The 23,392-nt window shown below is 45.7% G+C and overlaps 1 protein-coding gene across 1 annotated transcript in view; it reads right to left on the reverse strand.

The window, feature by feature from the left end:
• The window catches only part of LOC310798173 (receptor-type tyrosine-protein phosphatase gamma-like), a gene marked incomplete at both ends in the record, with an annotated part of 532,970 nt that overhangs the window by 85,841 nt on the left and 423,737 nt on the right, over nucleotides 1-23,392 (reverse strand). The window contains 2 exons of the mRNA XM_083660647.1: nucleotides 7,192-7,349; nucleotides 22,657-22,723. Of these exons, the coding sequence (XP_083516773.1) occupies nucleotides 7,192-7,349; nucleotides 22,657-22,723 (225 nt within the window). The remainder of the gene's footprint in view (nucleotides 1-7,191; nucleotides 7,350-22,656; nucleotides 22,724-23,392) is intronic.

Here is a 23,392-nt window from a genome sequence, read left to right on the forward strand (position 1 = left end):
GCCAGAGGACAGGAAGCCAGAGGACAGGAAGCAAGAGGACAGGAAGCCAGAGGACAGGAAGCCAGAGGACAGGAAGCCAGAGGACAGGAAGGACAGGAAGCCAGAGGACAGGAAGCCCGAGGACAGGAAGCCAGAGGACAGGAAGCCAGAGGACAGGAAGCCAGAGGACAGGAAGCCAGAGGACAGGAAGCCAGAGGACAGGAAGGACAGGAAGCCAGAGGACAGGAAGCCAGAGGACAGGAAGGACAGGAAGGACATAAAGAGACAGGAAGGATGAGGACAGGAAGGATGGATGATGTCTGGAGTTAATTTCCTTGGTTGCTCTTAATCCACTAATTCCATATTTGGTTTTTGTATCAATTCCCAGGTTCTTCAGCCCTTGCTTGTCACCATACTTCGACGTCGTCATCTGACGGGTGAAACTGAATCATGGAAAGGGCATTGCCTGGGGCAGCTTCAGCTTCCCCTCTCCGCTTTTCTGTTTCAGTCGTTCAGGGGAGGCCAACCTAGAATGTCCCCTCCTTTACACCGGCGCTCGCCACCCTGAGCCTCGACCCGACGCCACACAGCTGACACTTTGTGTTGACGCAATGTTCTATTCAGTCACACTTCTTTTTCCCCTCGAAATGAGGACAACATTTTTCAAAGGATGTGTGCAGAACCTCCGCTCGCTATCTCTGCACAATTCCTGCCAAGTGAAAGCAGGCTGGATGAAAACAAGCTTTTGTGCCGTCCCACGACGCATTAATGACAATGACGTATATGGTTATTTCTGGGTGTTCTTTCTGTAAGGTGTCAAAACTTCATCAAAAATAATAATCAAGTTTAATTTTCCCTTCGCTTTATTAATAGGATACTGCTTGCTCGATCCATACGTCAGCGTTGTGTCAGACAGAGCTATAAACCTCTCGGCTGCTGTATCTCTCTGGTTCTGGGTGCTGGGTTGTGGGTTCAGGTGTAAAGTGCTCCCTGAGACTGGGAAAACATTTCATCCATAATGTGTTTGTGTTGCTGCTGTGTTGCGACTTTTCCTGGGGGGCTGGTTGACTTGTGAGCTGGCGGGGAGTCCAGCAACACTGATGAAGTCCCATGTTGTTTGGTAGTCCTGCTATAGACTACCAAACAGCTGTGTGTGTGTGTGTGTGTGTGTGTGTGTGTGTGTGTGTGTGTGTTTGGGGGGGGGGGGGTGCGTGGGGGGGGACGCGGGCGTGGGGTCATAAGTTCATCACTCCTCATGGTCTTTCTCCACGAGCCAACTTGACTCTCATACATTGTGCCTCTCTCCGACACTTTGTTGACAGTAACAGACACAAATGGGACATGATGCTGCCTTCAAGGTGCTGCAGATCAGAATGAGCTGAATGATGTCAACAATTGAGATCAACCAGGTGATCAGTATTGAGATCAACCAGGTGATCAGTATTGAGATCAACCAGGTGATCAGTATTGAGATCAACCAGGTGATCAGTATTGCAACTTCAGATGAAACATTCTCATTTCTAATTCAGTTTTTGTTGCAACTCTAATTCACGGACTGAGTGTTTCTATGAAAGGGTAAAACATGTTGGCGTAAGTTTACACTAGGGCTGGGTCGGTTTGAAAATTTTAAAACCGGTTCGATATTGCCGTCTAAACCGGATCTAACCGGTATACCGATTTTTTTTGTAATAATTTTTTTTTTTTTTTTTTTTTTAAAGCAGGGCTCCCGAGTGTGGCCCATAACTGTCTGTAGTGCAACTTCAGTCCACCTGATAGCGATAATACACCTCTAAGCTGGTATTGTCAACCAGCAATGATACTGAATAAAAAGAAGCAGGACACCTGTGTAACAAACACACCCTGTATTTATTTCTCATAACTATTCAGCTCAACTTTTCTTCTAAACATCAAAATAATAAATGAAATAAGACTGCTGCCTATAGTGCAACTTGAGAAAAGGCTAATAAAAACACAAGCAGTGCAATCAGAATGGATTGGCTTACAGCTGAGCTGCCTTATAAACTTCAAAACTCACAAATTCACACAATATAGGGCCTAGGCATGGGTCGGTTTGAACATTTTGAAACCGGTTCGATATTCCCCAAAAAAACGTATCAAAGCGGCTGCAGTTGGTGGCGATAATGCACCTCTAAGCTGGTATGCTGCCAACCAGCACGAACACTGAATACAAATAAGCAGAACCTTTTAACTGTAACAACACACTGTTTTTATTTCTCATAACTATTCAGCTTAACTTTTCTTCAAACATCAACATAATAAACAAAATAAGACTTTTGCCTACTAGTGCAACTTGAGAAGAGGCTAATACGAACAATAGTGCAATCAGAATGGACTGGGGAAAAAAAAAAAAAAAAAAAAATTTTTTTTTTTTTTTTTTTTAAGGTTTTTTCGGTTTGCACGTGATCAAACCGGTTTGGGCTCGTATACCGAACCGAACCGGTAAAACCGGAAATCGACCCATGCCTAGTTTACACCTTCATGATCAATGCATGAGTAGAAACACATTCAATGCGATGCATCTGTAACGCCATAATGCACCAGTCAACACTCTGTTGAAAAGGATGAACCTCCATTGGAGAGCAATGCCTTCAATACATTCAATGTGACATGAGTAACGTCTGTGTAACAGCCTGAATGCCTGGTCATGGTCACATGATGTCACCTTCTCTATAGAGTACAGTACAACAGGACGGTGACACCACCTGGAACCAAAGATAAGCCAATAGCAGAAGGCCAATTCAGTAGCATGCTTTTTCCCCTTTAGATGTCAGACTTGACACAGAGTTGGGTTTGGTGTTAAGTTGCTCTTTAAACGTGAATATATTATCGGCAAATTAATTATGATACCTTGGTCAAGATGAGTTCCAGCGTGGGGGCTGTCAACCTTCTCTGTGATGTTTACTGATGTCTCCAAACACACAGAACCTTTACATGTGATCTGGTCAATATCTTGTCAATACCTTTGTATGTATAGCTTGATTCTTGTGGTTTTATATTTGATTATGTTTCTTTTTGGGTATGTCCTTTGGGTTTTTTTTTTTTTTTTAATGTAAAAGTCGCCTGTGGACAGGTGTGCCGCTATAAACACTTAACACTGTGTATCTGGTTGTTGTGCATACATGTATGTTACATCTCCAATGCTCTGTGATGTCCATATCAAATAAACTTCACCTTAACCTTAACCTTATCGTGCAGTGGAGACCACATTGGGTCCTGGAGACAAACTACTTCCTCTCTTGAATAAAACACAACAAAAAGGAAGAACAGTATTATTATTGAATTTTCTGTTCTTTTGGTTGACCTGTAAGGATCAGGTGAGTTTCTTTTTTTGCAACAACATTGAAAGAGATGGTTTGTGTTGTTGCTCCTGGGGGATTTTTGTACATGGATTTTTCTCTGAGAAGATTTGTTTGGGGACTGCAGAATGCAGTATGTACAGTGAGAGGAGACGGTCTTACTGGTTATATTTTAATGTCAGTCGATGCGTGGGCTGTCGGCAGCGTAGATCCTGCTGTACTCACTTCTCCTATTGTTGCTGTTGAAGTCTGTGTGGGAGTTTTGACTGTGTTTTAAGTGACTTTTTCCTCTGTTTTGTTGTGAGTGGTTTTGCTAAAGAACATTGAAAGTTTCTGTCTTACTGATGCCGCTGTCTTCTTGATCATTCTCTCTCCAACTCATCGGCCTCTCTACTGTGTCTCCACTGACCCACCCTCCTAACTCCACACCTACTGTGTCTCCACTGACCCACCCTCCTAACTCCACACCTACTGTGTCTCCACTGACCCACCCTCCTAACTCCACACCTACTGTGTCTCCACTGACCCCCCCTCCTAACTCCACACCTACTGTGCCTCCACTGACCCACCCTCCTAACTCCACACCTACTGTGTCTCCACTGACCCACCCTCCTAACTCCACACCTACTGTGTCTCCACTGACCCACCCTCCTAACTCCACACCTACTGTGTCTCCACTGACCCCCCCTCCTAACTCCACACCTACTGTGTCTCCACTGACCCACCCTCCTAACTCCACACCTACTGTGTCTCCACTGACCCCCCCTCCTAACTCCACACCTACTGTGTCTCCACTGATCCACCCTCCTAACTCCACACCTACTGTGTCTCCACTGATCCACCCTCCTAACTCCACACCTACTGTGTCTCCACTGACCCACCCTCCTAACTCCACACCTACTGTGTCTCCACTGACCCACCCTCCTAACTCCACACCTACTGTGTCTCCACTGACCCACCCTCCTAACTCCACACCTACTGTGCCTCCACTGACCCACCCCTCCTAACTCCACACCTACTGTGCCTCCACTGACCCACCCCTCCTAACTCCACACCTACTGTGCCTCCACTGATCCACCCTCCTAACTCCACACCTACTGTGTCTCCACTGATCCACCCTCCTAACTCCACACCTACTGTGTCTCCACTGACCCACCCTCCTAACTCCACACCTACTGTGTCTCCACTGACCCACCCTCCTAACTCCACACCTACTGTGTCTCCACTGACCCACCCTCCTAACGGTACGTGCACATCATGAAGCGCTCGGCGGCTTGCCTGCTGAAAAAGCCACTTTGACGCTGCATCTTGATAGGCTGTCTTGCTCTATTTCCGTGTCTGATTGGTCAATTTGCCTCGCGCCCCCTGCCGCTGGAACCGCCCACAGCGTTTCACTGTCGCAGACTAGAGGCGGCTTGTCTCCGAGCGGCTTCACGCTCGCGGGGCGGGACTAGGGCGGGACCTTTCGTTGAAGCTACCCAATGACAGCTCTTCCTACACATTTCCTCCCCCCACCCTCCTGTGTAGCTCGACCTGAGAACGTTTCTACAGGCTACAGCTCCAAGCTGGAAGCTGGTTTCCACGCCCACAAAACGCTGCGACACAGCGGAAAAGCGAATTTGCCATTGTAGATGTGCACGTACCGTAACTCCACACCTACTGTGTCTCCACTGACCCACCCTCCTAACTCCACACCTACTGTGTCTCCACTGACCCACCCTCCTAACTCCACACCTACTGTGTCTCCACTGACCCACCCTCCTAACTCCACACCTACTGTGTCTCCACTGACCCACCCTCCTAACTCCACACCTACTGTGCCTCCACTGACCCACCCTCCTAACTCCATGCCTGGTTGTTGATATTTTATAACAATATTGTGGCTTCTGGACGAACATTTTGCAGAGATAGAGGCAGCCATACTGTTTACGGTCTACCGGCTGGAAGGGAGACAAAGATCGTATATTGAAGGCAGGAGCGAGGCTCTTATCCTTTTTGGACAACAGTGCTCCAGCCATGGTGTTGCAGTGGAACAAGGTATAAGCCTTTGGTTTTTACCATTAGATGATCTTTGGCGCAAATGATTAGGCTGGTGACGTAGTTTATTACGGCGCGCGCAGCTTTGCGTTTCCACTGTACAGCCAGACTGGCTGGAGGCGGGCTTTAAGCAAACTCATGGTCTCATTAGGGACGGAGTCTGCCAAGTGGTCTTTGGAATGAAGAGGAGAAATGAGTATTCCCCGATAACCCAGGCAACGCCGGACGGGTTGCTCGGTTCAAAAAGGCATTTCTTACTTTTAGTTTAGCATCGCTTTCAGTCCAAAGTTGTGACTTTATCATTCACGTGTAGGCTGCATCTGATTCTCCATGTTGATTTGGGGGTTTTACATGTTTTACTAAAACAATCTCTTTGTTTTTGGATCCTTCTATTTTCAGGCACTTCCTTAGATTGTGAACGGGTGACAACTTTGCAGGAATAATGAGCGGGAAACTTCAATGTCTTATTGTTGAAGGTGCGGTGTTGTTAAAGGTGCGGTGTTGTTAAAGGTGTGTAGCATTGTAACCGTCACTATATCAATGTCACATTAATTGTGACACCTTTTGGTATAATTGGCATCTTACAGTCTCCTGCCTGTAGGAGAACAAAGTAAGGGGGAGGCGGAGTCAGTGCGCTGTCATTAGTGTAGTTCTTAGTCGTAGTAGTCAAGTCCTGCACCGGAATTGCTTAAATTGCTGTGAATCTAGCGGAGTGGAGTGCAGTTTAGCGAGGGTGTTTGTATGTGTGTATAAAGAGAGAGAGAGAGAGAGAGCGAGAGGGGGGGTGGGGGGGGGGGGGGGGTGGGAGAGTGTGTGTGTGTGTGTGTGTGTGTGTGTGTGTGTGTGTGTGTGAGAGAGAGAGAGAGAGAGAGAGAGAGTGAGGCAGGGAGGGAGGGAGGGATACTGTGTGTGTGTGTGTGTGTGTGTGTGTGTGTGTGTGTGTGTGTGTGTGTGTGTGTGTGTGTGTGTGTGTGTGTGTGTGTGTGTGTGTGTGTGTGTGTGTGTGTGTGTGTGTGTGTGTGTGTGTGAGAGAGAGAGAATTGCAGCATGGCAGCTTACAGCCACATTATAATAATGACAGGAGGAGGGAGAGTGTATGTGCAGCATCTATGCATTACAATGAGTGCATAGATAGTACGCTGTTAAAAATGTGCTGATAGGAATTTAAGTTTGGGCTTAAACTGAAACATGATTCATATCTCTGCACTGAACTGGAATTTGTATCTGTTGTTGACGATCATCATGACTTTATATAATTATGATTATTGGTTTATGGTTATGCTTCATGGTCTGCTGTCCTGTAGGTTCGCTACACCAGTTCATCCTAGTCCATTATATTCTGAATCCTGAGAAAATTAGGAGAGCGAGGATATTACATGTTCATAACCAAGTGCTGTCATCCATTCATCCATTCATCCATTCACTTTGAGTCACATCCATTGTATCTTCAGATTGGAATTGTGATGGACTTGTGGTTAGATTGTGATTAAGGGGTAAGAGCAGCTGGAAGGCATTTGAGCCAATCAGATGCAAGAAAATAAAAGTGGGTGGGGTCAAGATGTCAGGCGAATGCAACCTCTGGATTGGAATCCGGCTGGGATTCTGAAGGCCGTTGAAAGTCAGATTTGGTGATTGACCTTCATGAAGCATGCAGCAATACAACAAGTATGTCTATTGATTCTGATTATATGAAGCCAGCAGAGATTTGTAATCAGTGATCACCCGTTTACTGGGTCCGATTTGGCAAATGGGCGCACTGCGAGAAGAGACTACAAGACATGCAACAAAGTCAACTTTTCCACTCTTGCCTTGGTACCGAAGGTGTGTAGGTGTCTGTATATACGTGTGTGTTGCTCACCTGTTTGTAGGAGACATAGATGGGTCTGCTGAAGATGATCCACTCCACCACCTTGCTGCAGGGCGGCGTGGTCAGAGAGCCCGTGTACCGGTAGTAACTTCCCAGCGCGGACGGCAGCAAGTCCTTCAGCACGAACGGCTCGAGGAAAGTCTCTTTTTCTGTGGGGAGAGAACAGCACAAAGCCTTTTCCGATCAATACAACACCATCAACACTTCTTATTTTCACTCCAAACTAAGATGACCAGGGCTTTGGAGCAGATCCAGGTGCTACAGTAAGTTTCACAGCTGTTGGGTTTTATGCTATTGATTTCATTTGCATTGTGCCTGCCTGCCCTGTCCCCTACTGTCCACTAGTGACACACACTATATCATTACACCTGGCAGACACAATAACATCCACATTACAACACCGTGCCACTGCCAAGCCAAGTGTTGATACTGCGCAAGCATGCACAGACCAGCAACCTGTGTGTGTGTGTGTGTGTGTGTGTGTGTGTGTGTGTGTGTGTGTGTGTGTGTGTGTTCCAAACAAAAAAAAACACAGCCAAAATGCCACCCTTGTGGTCTGCATGTGAGGACACGGGAAAATACATTTTAAATGAGATGAGGAAGGAGGCTTCAAGCAAAGAACTCTGATTACCTTTGTAAATTGCATTTTTAGTGATAGCAATCCGGGGCCTCTAAAAGGGCACTTGAAATAAGGGAATTTAAGCCTTGACAATGACATTTATTTCACTTATTGTTACTGTCCTCGAGGTAACAGTGACCCATGAAAGGGATGTTAATTTGTGCTCTAGCTTGGATGTAAAAAAAATTATGCCATCATCCGATAACAATGGGTCAGTGTGAAAGCACTCAGGCATGTAGTGTGCATTTCTGTTCAAATTCAAAGAGGAAACGGCATTATTTATCGTTTCATGGGTTTCCTACCGAGGAAAAGTTAAAAAGAAAGCTTAAAGGAACACTCTGCCCATTTTCAACCAGCTTTGTATCATTAGAACATCAGTAGTATATCAGAAAACTGTAAACTGTTTTGAAGTCTGTCATTTAATTTGACAGTTACTGAGTGTTAAAGTGTGGACCAGTGACATCACTGGTCCACACTAACTCAAATTAATAACTCATTAACTCAAATCAACTCTCAATAACTGTCAAACTAGATGAATGATGAATAGTTTGACAGTTATTGAGAGTTGATTTGAGTTAATGAGTTATTCATTTGAGTTAGTGTGGACCAGTGATGTCACTGGTCCACACTTTAACACTCAATAACTGTCAAATTAAATGACAGACTTCAAAACCGTTTACAGTTTTCTGATATACTACTGATGTTCTAATGATACAAAGCTGGTTGAAAATGGGCGGAGTGTTCCTTTAAGAACAGACGATGCTGTAGCCGTTACCATGGTAACGGCTATATGCTAGCTACTGTAGCTACCTAGGTCTCAAATATCTAGCTACAACGGCAGGCTGTCAACAGAACAACTGGATAAATTAGCGTTAAACCACGCCAGACACAAATGGCAAGAAGTGGCTGTGAGGTGGATTATAGTGGATGATAATGGACTTGCTGCAGCAGCCGGTTGGCAGAATGATGTGCGTTATTAGCATGTTGCTACTACTTGCTAACGAATTATCTGCTGTAAGATAACCTTACACAAACTTGACAACCTACAAGACTACAAGTCTGCCACAACCACACTATTGAAAATAACAGGAAAAAGGTGCATGTGGTTTCAAAAAAGTGTTGTATGCGATCGTGGCCTAAGACAGCGTGCTTAGCATCAAGCTAAGACAGTCTGATTAGCATCAAGCTAAGCTGCTTAGCATCAAGCTAAGACAGTCTGATTAGCATCAAGCTAAGACAGTCTGATTAGCATCAAGCTAAGACAGTCTGATTAGCATCAAGCTAAGACAGTCTGATTAGCATCAAGCTAAGACAGTCTGATTAGCATCAAGCTAAGACAGCGTGCTTAGCATCAAGCTAAGACAGCGTGCTTAGCATCAAGCTAAGCTGCTTACCATCAAGCTAAGACAGTGTGCTTAGCATCAAGCTAAGACAGTCTGCTTAGCATCAAGCTAAGACAGTCTGCTTAGCATCAAGCTAAGACAGTCTGCTTAGCATCAAGCTAAGACAGTCTGATTAGCATCAAGCTAAGACAGTCTGCTTAGCATCAAGCTAAGACAGCGTGCTTAACATCAAGCTAAGACAGTGTGCTTAGCATCAAGCTAAGACAGCGTGCTTAACATCAAGCTAAGACAGTCTGCTTAGCATCAAGCTAAGACAGTCTGATTAGCATCAAGCTAAGACAGTCTGCTTAGCATCAAGCTAAGACAGTCTGCTTAAGGTGCGTTCACACCGACCTATTAAAGTTTGTCGCTGGCGTCGAGTTTACATACAAAGTCAATGCAAACGAGCGATTGAGAGTATATTCGCCTGGGAGAATAATCGCTGGGCGTCCGAGCGGCAGAGACAGAGCGATAGGGAGAAAATACGCTCGTCGCTCAAGATGAAATATTCCAACTCGAGCAAAAATACGCTGGCATCAGTCGCTCACTGTTCAATGCTGATTGGCTGCCGTGTGAGAGCGAGTCAAGGATCACTCTGGCTTGGAACAAACTGCTGGTTTATTGTGTGGCAACAAACCGCATTGACAGGCTGACAGCTGACATGAAGTGAAGTCTGTACTACCGGTATGCAGCTCGCATTAGGAGCACGCTGATAGGCTTAGCTTGTAAACAATGACGGTGGCTCGTAGTGGACAAACAGCATGACATTGCGTAACGTTATATCCCCCACATGTCCGTCATTTCGTGTGCCTGTTGATGAGCGATTTAAACAGAGCGACAGAGCGATTCCAAAGGGTTGACTTGAGCGACAGAGCGAAAAATAAATATCTCGGTGTGAACGCTCCTTTAGCATCAAGCTAAGACAGTGTGCTTAGCATCAAGCTAAGACACTCTGATTAGCATCAAGCTAAGACAGTCTGCTTAACATCAAGCTAAGACACTCTGATTAGCATCAAGCTAAGACAGCTTGCTTAGCATCAAGCTAAGACAGTCTGATTAGCATCAAGCTAAGACAGTCTGCTTAACATCAAGCTAAGACAGTCTGATTAGCATCAAGCTAAGACAGTCTGCTTAACATCAAGCTAAGACACTCTGATTAGCATCAAGCTAAGACAGTCTGCTTAACATCAAGCTAAGACAGTCTGCTTAGCATCAAGCTAAGACAGTCTGCTTAACATCAAGCTAAGACACTCTGATTAGCATCAAGCTAAGACAGCGTGCTCAACATCAAGCTAAGACAGTCTGCTTAACATCAAGCTAAGACACTCTGATTAGCATCAAGCTAAGCCAGCGTGCTCAACATCAAGCTAAGACAGTCTGCTTAGCATCAAGCTAAGACAGTCTGATTAGCATCAAGCTAAGACAGTCTGCTTAGCATCAAGCTAAGACAGTCTGCTTAGCATCAAGCTAAGACAGTCTGCTTAGCATCAAGCTAAGACAGCGTGCTTAGCATCAAGCTAAGACAGCGTGCTTAGCATCAAGCTAAGACAGTCTGCTTAGCATCAAGCTAAGACAGCGTGCTTAGCATCAAGCTGTTTCTCCATGTCATATAAGCCAGAACAATATCTATGTGCCACATGGATCTGACATATTTTTGTTGATCCAAAAAGTGGGACCGTCTCCATTTGGGTGACTGCTGTCAAATAAGCAAACTTTGTGTAAACGCGCTCGCTCGCTTTTGGCATCTTCTTCAGAGTCTGGATCTCTACCAGCCTCCATCCAAACTGTTCTGTGAAGCTGCACATGAGTTCCTCATCCAAAGATCTTCAGTCTTAATGAAAGCAATTGCCTTCCACTATCCTATCATGGCGGCAGTGGTTGTCAGTCAGGCACACCAACCATGGCTCAATAGCCCACCTGTTGCCCCCTGCTGCCCGAGGTAAAAACAGCAGAATTTCTGGGCTGATTCACTACTAATGCTGAGGGATCCCACTGGAATCAAGATAGCAGCTGTGTCTAAAATACTCTCAACATCAGGATAACTGGATTCATCTGCCGCAAATTTCCAAGACACAACTAAACTGGAAATCCTATTGAGGAGGGGATGAAAAAGGAGCGTAACATGCGAGCAGTGTGCAGAGGAACCACAGATTGGGTGTGAAAGAGATGGCTTTGTTTGGGATTAAACTCTCAGTGAAGGAACAGGAAGACAGGCCGCTACAGTTGGAGTGAGAAAGCAAAGAGAGTTCCTCAGGCCGAGGCGGGGTGGGGGGGGGGGGGGGGGGGGAGGGGGGGGGGGGGGGGGTCGTTTGCACCCTCTAAAAAATTAATTGCCAATCAGGCTCTTGGAGCGGCCAGTCGCCGGAGACTGCGAGACACCGAATTAATGGACTTGTAATTTGCGCCGGTGGAGGAGGACGAGGTTCAAGTGGACGGTGTGACACGCGAGCAGCGGGGAGCAGAGACGCTCGAGTGGGTAAACAGAGGAGATGACACGGCGCTGTCACAGAGGGCGCTGTGTAAATATACATCTATATGCAATGCAGGAGGCGAGGCCATGACAACGCAGCGATCCCCCCACTTTCCCCCACGCCTCGATGTACCGTACGCACACGCCAGACCCGACACTTCTGAGACGGTTCTGCCCGGGAAGCCGCTGACACGCTGCGTTGCACTCCAGGCAGCAGCGTCCCTCTCCTCCCAATCCACCACCATGTCAACACACTTCCCCCCACAGACTCCATGGCAGCAGAGTTGCAGCTCCTCGCACTCTGAGAGGAGTTGAAATCTGGAAGTATTTTTGAGTCTCTGTTTCAAAACTAGTGATGTCTCAGACTAGCGATGAGGGACGGAGCACAGAGATCAGGAAATAAGCGCAGGAGAGACTTCTCGACTACACGAGCTTAGGAGTCCCGCACGAATCACCCGTCGCGCCGAGGTGCCGGGGAAAGAAAGCACGCCGCTCGTTTCTGTCTGCGCGCGATAACAAGGAGCTGACATTTGCATGTGATGATGCAGAGATGGCGGCGTACACGCAGGCACGCACACACACGCACGCGCGTGCGCGCACACACACGCACACACACACACACACACACACGCACACGCGCGCGCACACACACACACACACACACACACACACACACACACACACGCTCCACTTGATTCCTTCCACGGCACTTATCTGTGTTTATTCAAAGGGAACAAAGATGGCTGACGCTCCTGTGAGAGACGGAATGAGACCGAGGGCCAGAGTTCATATAAAGTCCATCTATGTGTTCATTTGTTTCGGGTTCGTCTGAGGTTTTTTCAAGGCCGATATCGATATATTTTGGGATCGAAGCCACCGGAGTCAATATGTTGCGTTCAATATCTTGAAATTTCACCATTTTCATGCCCCAAAAACATTCAGTAATCAGAATGTTTCTTCTTGTCAGACTGGACAATGATCACGTGGACTCACATTCTGCAGATCAGTCTGGCCTCCAGGCCAGCCCGCCTGCAGCGGTTTAGGCTTAGCAGTGATCTACCACACTTATTCAATGGCAAGAGGAAAGTACTAACAATTACATCCAATCCAATCCAACTTTATTTATAAAGCGCACTAACAGCCACAGGGGCACAAAGTGCTGCACAGAACAGAAATAAGCAGCACAATAAAATAGATAAAAATACGTAGAATAACTAAAAAGGAATGCAAAAAAATACATGAATACATACAATGTTGAAAAAATAAAAATAAATACAATTGTGTCCAGACTTTTTCCAGATGCAACTGACTGCCAGGAAGTCTAATAATTCATAAAAATTCAAATCCGCCTAATATTTGACAAGCCATCAGTGGCTCTAACACACATACTGTATGTACACACACATACAGAGGCCTCTGGTTTGTGCGTTTAATCCCACGTGGAGGATAAACAATCATTTTTGATCTTAAACTGCTATAAAACTGCTACTGATGGTAATAATGAGAGAAATACCTTTGCCTTACCATACACACCATTCAAATACATTCAAGTATTATAGCACAAAGCTTTATAATAGAAACAATAAAATACTAACAAAAATACAATACAGCCAATAATGAAAGCATAATAAGAGTGTGCAATAAATCACAGCATGTACCATCTGTTGATAGGATCAGACAGGCAGACTAGTAACTCAATATTTTCAAATAAAAAGTTACTTATCAGTGAAAAGAAGTCCAGAGTTCTATCCAGGCTTAAAATGCCACATCATTTCCTCTGCAAATGAAGCAATCTAACTGCCGTGGAGAAGCGGAGATAACCCCTGCTTCTTTTCAATGGCCCTCTAACACCCGCAATTTCACAAGGGAAATAATCTCTGCTTTGTCCGACGTGCAACAGTGTCCTGGTGTGACTTTTCCTACACCCACTTTCTCTACCAAAACAAACGGTATTGTTGGAGTTTTCAAATGTCAGTCATGACTATATTTATCCCCTTTTCACCAGAACAGCCAGTAATGCTTCATGGTTTTATGCCTCAAGACGCAGGCATGCACCTGACTCTTCTCACACAGCACCTGACTCTTCTCACACAGCACCTGACTCTTCTCACACAGCACCTGACTCTTCTCACACAGCACCTGACTCTTCCTCACACAGCACCTGACTCTTCTCTTCTCACACAGCACCTGACTCTTCTCACACAGCACCTGACTCTTCTCACACAGCACCTGACTCTTCCTCACACAGCACCTGACTCTTCTCACACAGCAGCACCTGACTCTTCTCACACAGCACCTGACTCTTCTCACACAGCACCTGACTCTTCTCACACAGCACCTGACTCTTCCTCACACAGCACCTGACTCTTCTCACACAGCAGCACCTGACTCTTCTCACACAGCACCTGACTCTTCCTCACACAGCACCTGACTCTTCTCACACAGCAGCACCTGACTCTTCTCACACATCACCTGACTCTTCTCACACAGCACCTGACTCTTCTCACACAGCACCTGACTCTTCTCTTCTCACACAGCACCTGACTCTTCTCACACAGCACCTGACTCTTCTCACACAACACCTGACTCTTCCTCACACAGCACCTGACTCTTCTCACACATCACCTGACTCTTCTCACACAGCACCTGACTCTTCTCACACAGCACCTGACTCTTCTCACACAACACCTGACTCTTCCTCACACAGCACCTGACTCTTCTCACACATCACCTGACTCCTTCTCACACATCACCTGACTCCTTCTCACACAGCACCTGACTCCTCTCACACAGCACCTGACTCTTCTCACACAGCACCTGACTCCTCTCACACAGCACCTGCCTCTTCTCACACAGCACCTGACTCTTCTCACACAGCACCTGACTCTTCTCACACAGCACCTGACTCCTCTCACACAGCACCTGCCTCTTCTCACACAGCACCTGACTCTTCTCACACAGCACCTGACTCTTCTCACACAGCACCTGACTCTTCTCACCTGACTCTTCTCACACAGCACCTGACTCTTCTCACACAGCAGCTGACTCTTCTCACACAGCACCTGACTCATTCTCACCCAGCACCTCCATACTTGCCAACCTTGAATGGGTCTGACTCCTCCCATAGAAAAATGTGGGTTCCATCCTGGTGACTATAGAACTGAATGGGATATTGCTATGATTTTAGCATCTAATTATTAAAAATGGTCTAGTGAAACAATAAGAAAGTAATGGTAAAGTAATAATGTATTTCAACAAAGGAAAATAAGGACAACATATAACCTTTCCTGTTTCAAACAACCTTTGTGGCCTTCGAGGATAGATAGATTTCTGGGTTTATGAGATGCACTTGAATGCACCATGAAGTCCCTGTCAGCATTAAGGTGTAGCTGTATTGCCGTGGAAACAATACATTTGGTGTAGCTGTGTTGCCATGGAAACGATACATTTGGTGTAGCTGTATTGCCATGGAAACGATACATTTGGTGTAGCTGTATTGCCATGGAAACGATACATTTGGTGTACAGTAACTGTATACAGCGGGCGAGTTACTAGAGAAATGTAGTAACAAGATAACGGGAGAAATACGGGAGAATTGTGATGACGGCAGGAAAGCAGAGGACAATGAAAATCGGGAGTCTCCCGAGAAAATTAGGAGCGTTGGCAAGTATGAGCACCAGATAGACTCGGATTATGTGTTATATATTTGCATATATATACATATATATATATATGTATTATATTTGCATGGTCCTATTTTGCGGGCAGCAGGACGCATGTCACTTTCAACTGACATGTTATGTTTAAGAAATGCTATGCTGCTTTATATTGATCATCACACATCAAACTTTTTATTTTGGATGTTCTAGGTGAAGTGGCAAAAGCAATTTGAAACTTTTCTTTAGCTTGGATTGTGGCGGTGTGTGTACAGATGTAGCTGCGGTGCTGTGAGATGAGCCTACTTCATCCTGACAATGGACACCTGTGATGAGCACCACCAGTGGACCGTCATTACAGTGATCAGCCTTCCAGTAACGATGTGAATGAATCAGAGGTAAATACTTCTTCACTTGCCTTGTTGTTGTAATGTGCTATATATATATATATATATATATATATATATATATATATATATATATATATATATATATATATATATATATAAATAAAGTGGCCTACTGAGAGCGCTGAACAAGCAGGGAGAAGAATTGGAATTGATTGAACAACGCCGTGCTGAACATCCGCCAGTGAAAAGCAGGTAAAAAGATGTTCCTGATGGTGAAAGGTTCCAGAGAGGAGACACAACGAGAAGCAGACAGGTTGCCACTGACCTAGAGCAGTGGGAGGTCAAGCTGTGGAGGTCACTGACCTAGAGCTGTGGGAGGTCAAGCTGTGGAGGTAACTGTCCTAGAGCAGTGGGAGGTCAAGCTGTGGAGGTCAGATACACTTACATTAAACTCTGACGACGCAGGTTCAATTCCCAACTCATAAGAAGACGTTTTCTACTGCCAGCGAAGGTTTCATTTTTCCCATGGCACAGCCGAGGGCATCATGAGCCAAATGCAGGTCAGGCAGGCAGGAAGGTAGTCACTCAATCAGTCAGTCAGTCTGTCAATCAGTCAGTCAGTCAGTCAGTCAGTCAGTCAGTCGCAGGGGCGCTTAGTGAAGTGATGCACTTCGTCAGATGGCCTTGAGGGAGGCGGAAAAGTCAGGTGTATCAATAAAAAGGAAAATGTGAAACGTGCAGTGGAAACAGATGAAGCGATATTCTGTTGTCTCTCCATTCAAAAACAACACAGTTTGCCTTGATCACTGCAAAACATGACATGCCGTGTAGCCTCCACACAATAGGGCTACACACGGTAAATCATGGTACGCGCAGCACAATACCCGCCGTGGTAAACAGAAGAAGACTGGGATACTAACTTTAAGGCGACTCACTTCTAGACTTGAATGAATTGTATTCACTTACTATCTGCTCCGTGGATTATAACGTTATGCTTACCGAGTCGCACCTGGTAATCCAGAAATGGCGTTAAGGTACCTTTGTTTACTTATCATCAAGAAACTTTAAATGAATAACGTTAGATGTGTTTAACAGAGCTGTATATCGGGTCTAGCAGCTGATAACAGCCTCAAACACGAGGTGATTGACAGCTCTATAATTCGCAAAATAGCAGTGGATGAAACGCACATTATTTCGCATTTTCTTTTGCCGACTTTCTGAAAATTCGATTAAAAGTTGCGATACATTTGGATGGAAACCTAGCTAATGACAACCGATCACCCGCTTTGAAAAAAGACCCCCCCTCAAAACACACACACACACACACACACACACACACACACACACACACACACACACACACACACACACACACACACACACACTTTGTTACTCTACTATGTCTTACAGAAATGATACTTCTGCGATGTTTAGATAGCAAATCCAACTCCTTTATAATCAAAGACACATAATCCATAATCCCTCAGTAACGTGCTTTCTCCACGCTCCCAAGTCTGCTACTTTTGCTTCAACTCAAGCTGCCAAAGTGGAAAGTACGAAATGGATTCAATAAGACTCCGAAAAAACAAGGTCATCATTTGACCACAGACAATAAACCAGTTCATTTTGTGCCGGATAACCGGACCCTGATGTAGCCTCTTACAGATTGCATCTGTACTTGTCTTTAAAAAAAAAAAGACGTCTGCTCTCCACAACGGCTCTCAGATATTTATAGTTATCCGCCAATTCAATTTCCTTGGCTTTTATTGCAGTGGCTTTGGGAAAGAGGTTGTAACCTTCCACAATCTACTGCTGCCGTGGCTTTCCTTTTCAGAACACACGCACTTCAAAGAAGAATTCATCTGCGCTTAATGCAAAGTCATCGCCACCGACACTGACAACAAAGCAAAGCGAAGAAAATGTCCAGTATCTTCTGGAATATGAAATCTCCCTTTAGGTTCAGATGCACTAGATGAAGTATTGTGAATAGAGCATGTTCCACCCTCCTCCCTATATGCAGACTGCAACAGCTCTAAGGGCATGGTCACCTCATTTCAGCATCTGTCCTTTTATCAATTTCTCAAAAGCTTTCATCTCTAGGGAAGCTGATAGCACTGGCCTGAAACCATTTACCTCCCTAGGGTTGCTCTCTTTGGCAGTGGGAAGAACAGTCTCTCTCTCTCTCTCTCTCTCTGTCTCTCTCTCTCTCTCTCTCTCTGTCTCTCTCTCTCTCTCTCTCTCTCTCTCTCTGCAGCCTAAGTGATTTTGTAAGTGAACATGTAAAGTAAAAAAATGCAAATGTGTCTTAAGTGCAGTGTGGTCCCACAGGCGTGATGTGGCGTGCCTGGGTCCTTCAGCATGGCATGAGAGTGTTTGTGTGGACACACGTGCAACAGACAACATGTCTAGCAGCATCATGTCTACAGGAGCAGCATCATGTCTACAGGAGCAGCATCATGTCTACAGGAGCAGCATCATGTCTACAGGAGCAGCATCATGTCTACAGGAGCAGCATCATGTCTACAGGAGCAGCATCATGTCTACAGGAGCAGCATCATGTCTACAGGAGCAGCATCATGTCTACAGGAGCAGCATCATGTCTACAGGAGCAGCATCATGTCTACAGGAGCAGCGCGAGCGTGCGAGTGTCTCCCAAGATGCAACCTGGGAACCCAGAGTCGATTTTTATTTCAGCGGAAGTGACGGAAAAGCCAGCGTCACGTCCGCTTTCCTTTCGTCCGTTTCCTTTCGTCCGTTTCGGCTATTTACTAATAACGTTAAAACTGCATAGAAGATGTCAACTCGTCTTACAACAACAGTGGAAAATTACTGTAAAGTCGCGGCGCAAGTTGCTATTTAGACTGTAAACAGTGGAGCACGGACGCGGAAAAGGAAGTGACGGTGGCAGGAGAGGCGCGCTGTACAGGAAGCTGGGGAAAACGGCAGGGCTGTCCCAGAGTCTAGTTATCAAATAAAAATAGACTCTGGGTTCCCAGATTGCCCAATATGTGACTTTGTGCTAAGTGTGTGTCCTCGCTAAGACAAGAGCGAGCGAACTTCGGAAGTTACCGGACGATTAGTTGAGCGGACAGCTATTATTATTATTATATTATTAATTATTGCACCTGTGCAAACAGAATGTCTAATCATGTTTTAAGGTGTCTGCGCTAGAAAAGAAAAGGAAAAGTTTACTGTTATTGCTTGTTGTTCTCTTGTTTTACTGCATCTATATGCCCTGTTTTTGCACTGTTATATTGTTATTTTGCACTATGTTGTAACGGAGCCTACAGCACAAGAATTTTACACGTGATACTTGTAGTGAGAATAGTGGAGTGACAATAAAAATCTTGAATCTTGAATCTTATATAATGTCCCCGGCACTTCGCAGCAGTTTCTAAGCGTGCGACTTGTTTTGTCCCCACACGCTCGTGTACCAGCACTTAATTCGGACGCATAAATCTTGAAGATGGCGCCGTCCCGTCATCCTGTTCCTCAAGCCCCCCCCATTCCATCACGTAGACGCGACAGAGCTGAAAATACACCTCTGAAGCCACCTGCGGGAGACAGGGGGCGACGGGGAGGCTTGTCAGTGGGGCGGCTGGAGGAGGAAGAAGAAGATAGAGGAGGAAGAGGAAGGGGTGGGGGTACGCTCATATCTGTCTCTGATAAAGACAGCCCTTCTTACACACCCACACACCGCCCGCACACAGGCCCGCCCCGTCACACGCACTGGCCCCTGTCGCCTCGCACCGGTAAACCTGCAGTCAGTCACACACACGCACGCACACGCACACACACACACACACGCACACACACACACACGCACACACACACACACGCACACACAGACACACACACACACGCACACACACACACATGCACGCACACACACACACATGCACGCACACACTCACACACGCATGCACGCATGCTAGGGGTGTCAAAAATAATCGATTATAAGATGCATCGCATCATGTACTTTTCTCTTACAGTTTTCTAAGCAAAATGTAGTAATTCGAGGAAAAGGGGGGGGGGGGGTTCTCAAACCAGTTTGAGAACCACTGGTTTAGGAGACACTTGGATTTCAGTCTTAAGTTTCGATTTGTCAATGTCCATTGCTCATACCGACCCAGAATTGTATTTGGGCAAACAGGCTGAATCTGCAGTGTCTCTTGTCTGTTGCAGCCCCACTAGGCTATGTGATTTCTTTGTATTTGGTTTCAAGTGAAACTTTGGCTAAGAACACGTTTTTTAGTCCCGTTGACAGCCTGCTGACGTTCACACGCAGCTCCAGTAGAGCAGCTGGGACTCAAAAGCACTTCAACTGCATGTTCCAACTCGGTTCAACTCTTCCTGCTCCAGACTGCAGACTCCTACCCGTCACACAAGCTCACTTCTCTGTTCTGTAGGTGGTGGTGGTGATGATGATGATGATGGAGATGATGATGGTGACCTTAGTAGGAATACTTGGAAGAAACGTTGGTGCGGGATGAGGCAAACAGGGATCATGAAGATGATGATGAAGATGATGAAGATAATGCAGATAATGATCAGAGCCGTAATGTCATAATGATGGTGATGTCTCTACATATGATTCCCTATAAATCCCATTTATTTACCACATTGTTACATCAGCCATTCAAAAACCATGAGCATTTCTTAGGACTGTTCCTTCTACATTACATTACATTACATTACGTCATTTGGCAGACGCTTTTATCCAAAGCGACTTACAATAACACATTTTGTCAGCAATAGAGCAATCAACTATGCAACACAGTCTATGACAACTACAACATCTGAAGGAATAGAAGGTAAAGTTGTTAGTTTTTTTTTTTTAAGAGAGAGAAAGAAGTTAGATCAAGAAGGGCCCAGATGGAGCCTGAAAAGGTGAGTCTTTAGTCTTTTCCGAAAGATCGGCAGTGATTCAGCCGTCCTGACTGAAGGTGGAAGCTCATTCCACCATTGAGGTGTCAGGGACGAGAAGAGTCGCGATCGGGATGAGCGACTTTTGAGCCCCCGTAGCGAAGGAGGGGCGAGGCGTCCTGCACTAGTGGAGGAGCGAAGGGAGCACTGAGAGGTTTGGAACCTGACCATAGATTGCAGGTACAGAGGATCTGTCTGGTGTACTGCCCTGTAGGCCAGTACCAGTGTCTCCTCCTCAGTCTCAGCACCACATCAATCAGTGTTTGCGTTTGCCTCCAAAGCCCCGCAATACCCCCGGCTGCCACCGCTCGCCGTCCATCCCTTTGATGAGTCCGCAATGTCAATCAGATTCAGCCCTTTCCCCCCCCTCACCACCAGGGGCCACAGGAGCTCACAGGAGCTAACGGATCCAGAGCAGGAGAGGTGCGGCGCTGCTCGCTGGCTAGCTATAGTCAGAGGGCATTTGTTCCAGCAAGGGTTCATGTAAAATGCAACAAGGCACGAGCCACAGTACGAAGAGAGCGGAGTCAGACCCGCGGTGCGTGTCCGCCAGACAAACCCGGGCAAGGAGAGCGGAGAGCGCTGTGAAAAATTTAACCACCCGTTGCTCCCCGCCAGAGGAGAGAGGAGAGAGAGAGCAAATTATCCAAGCACCTTCCCTGTGGGGGAGAGAGCGGAGCGCGGCCTTGATACGACTTGAGTGGTCTTTGTGTTCGATGAATTATAGAGGTAGAGCGGTGTTTCCAAAGACGGCCGAGTCGAGGCTAAAGCGAGAGAATGGTGAGTATATCGCACGTGGGGTTTTATCAAAGTTTGATTTGTGTGTTATGCCGGAGAGCTCAGGATTCACTCTGTAGTCCTATTGTAACACAGACGTGTCCCTCTGGAGTGACAAGAAGGAGCACTGCTTTAGGACAGAATGGTCTGATCGTGACGGCGATGCACTACAGAACGGTGAGGGCATGTACAGTGGTAAGAAAACACACAAACATGTTTTTATCTGCTACAGATACATTCATCCCATAGGTCCTAATGCAGGGGTGTCAGACTCATATTAGGTAGAGGGCCGGATTTGTTCAACTGAGACCTCATGGGGGCCGGATTTTTTTTTTTTACTAAAATCAATTCGACTCATTTACCCATTCACTTCACAAAAGAAATACTGCTCTTTCCATTTCTCTTGAAACTGCCTGCATTCCGTGTCAACCTTTCTCTTTTTCGACAGCATCTTGTTGATTCCTTTGTTTTTTGGTAGGTAGCCGAATGCGCGATTCAATTCCAGCGTGGCATCATGGCGGCTTTGTTTACACCTGATGACCTACTGACATACTTCCTTGTAGTGCAGGTTAATTAACTTATGAATGAACTCTTAGCTTGCTTATTAGCCACACGTAGTTCATGATAATGGGGTGCAAATTTAATAATAATAATAATTCAATAATTTTTTTTTTTTTATATTCCAAAACATCTCGCGGGCCTGATGAAACCTGCCCGCAGGCCGGATCCGGCCTGCTACGCAGCCTCCATGCTGCACGATGGCTACGCAGCCTCCACGCTGCGCGATGGCACGATGTAGGTCTTACCGATAATGCTTCAGTCATACTATGCTAGTCACCTCCTCAGTACAATAAGAAGGGCTCAGGATCACAATCATGTTTTCATGATGTTTTGTAAATAAACGTAGTTTAGTTAAAAAGCTGTATTGAATCAAAGTGAATGAATGGACCCTGATTGGACGACAGCAGCGACTCCCCTAATTCAAATGAGGTAAACCTGTTGAGTGGAGGCGTTCCAGTTCGAATGCTGCAAACTGGACTCTAATTGGACGGATTTCAGTCATTCTTTAGTGAGGGTAGCCAATCAGTACGAAGTTCAGCTGTGATGTGTCTCGATCTGCCTGCTGCCTCTCAAACAAAATGAAACGTCTTTGTGAAGCATCGTTAAGCATTTATGTATAGAACGGAGAACATTTGATTTCCTATAACATTGGATCTGTAATGGGTGAAGGGCTAATGGCTGAATGGTACGATTGGACACTGGTGCTGTCACTCACCGTGATGGACCACACCCCTCAGGCCGTGGATTATGGGGTCGACGGCTGGGTTGTCTTTCCCGCCCACCTGCGGAACATAAGAGGGGGGGAAGCTGCTGTGAGAAACAACGCTAGTTCATTAGCAACAATATGCTGCCGCTCCAAAGAACTGCATGTGCAGAAAATATCACTTGGATCCACCCACACAATGTAACACATCCATTAATGCACACCTGTGAAAATATGATTTTAATTAATCCAGGTGAGTATCTTACCGTGGCTTATTCATTATATATATGGATTTCTGTCTTTTAATTAGCAAAACCTGGACACATTTCTATTCTCCGATAAGTGAACGCCAGGCGATGCACATTTGCGTCTTCCACTTCAATTTGTAAATCTGTCGGTGAAGATCATCATCTATTTATATATGTGCTGTATTATTTCCAATACGTGTGGTCGGTGTATCTTCAGGTACTTCCTATTTTGCAAATGCACATATTATGTGTGCAAACATGTGGGTTTCGTGCACAAGAGTCCTGACAAATCCTACTCAAGTACAAGTATTGTTACTTTAGTGGAAATTATCTAGTACAAGTAAAATTACTAAATGACTCAAGTAAGGGTAAAAAAGTAGCCAATTTAAAAGTAAAAGTACATTTGCGCTATACTTTAATTATTTACCCTAATACATTTCACACATCCAGCATGTTGCCAGTGTTACTTGAGCTGTGCCTGTCGTCACCTGTCTGGTCTT

Source organism: Poromitra crassiceps (genome assembly GCF_964638095.1).
Source record: "Poromitra crassiceps genome assembly, chromosome: 25".
Taxonomy (NCBI): domain Eukaryota; kingdom Metazoa; phylum Chordata; class Actinopteri; order Beryciformes; family Melamphaidae; genus Poromitra; species Poromitra crassiceps.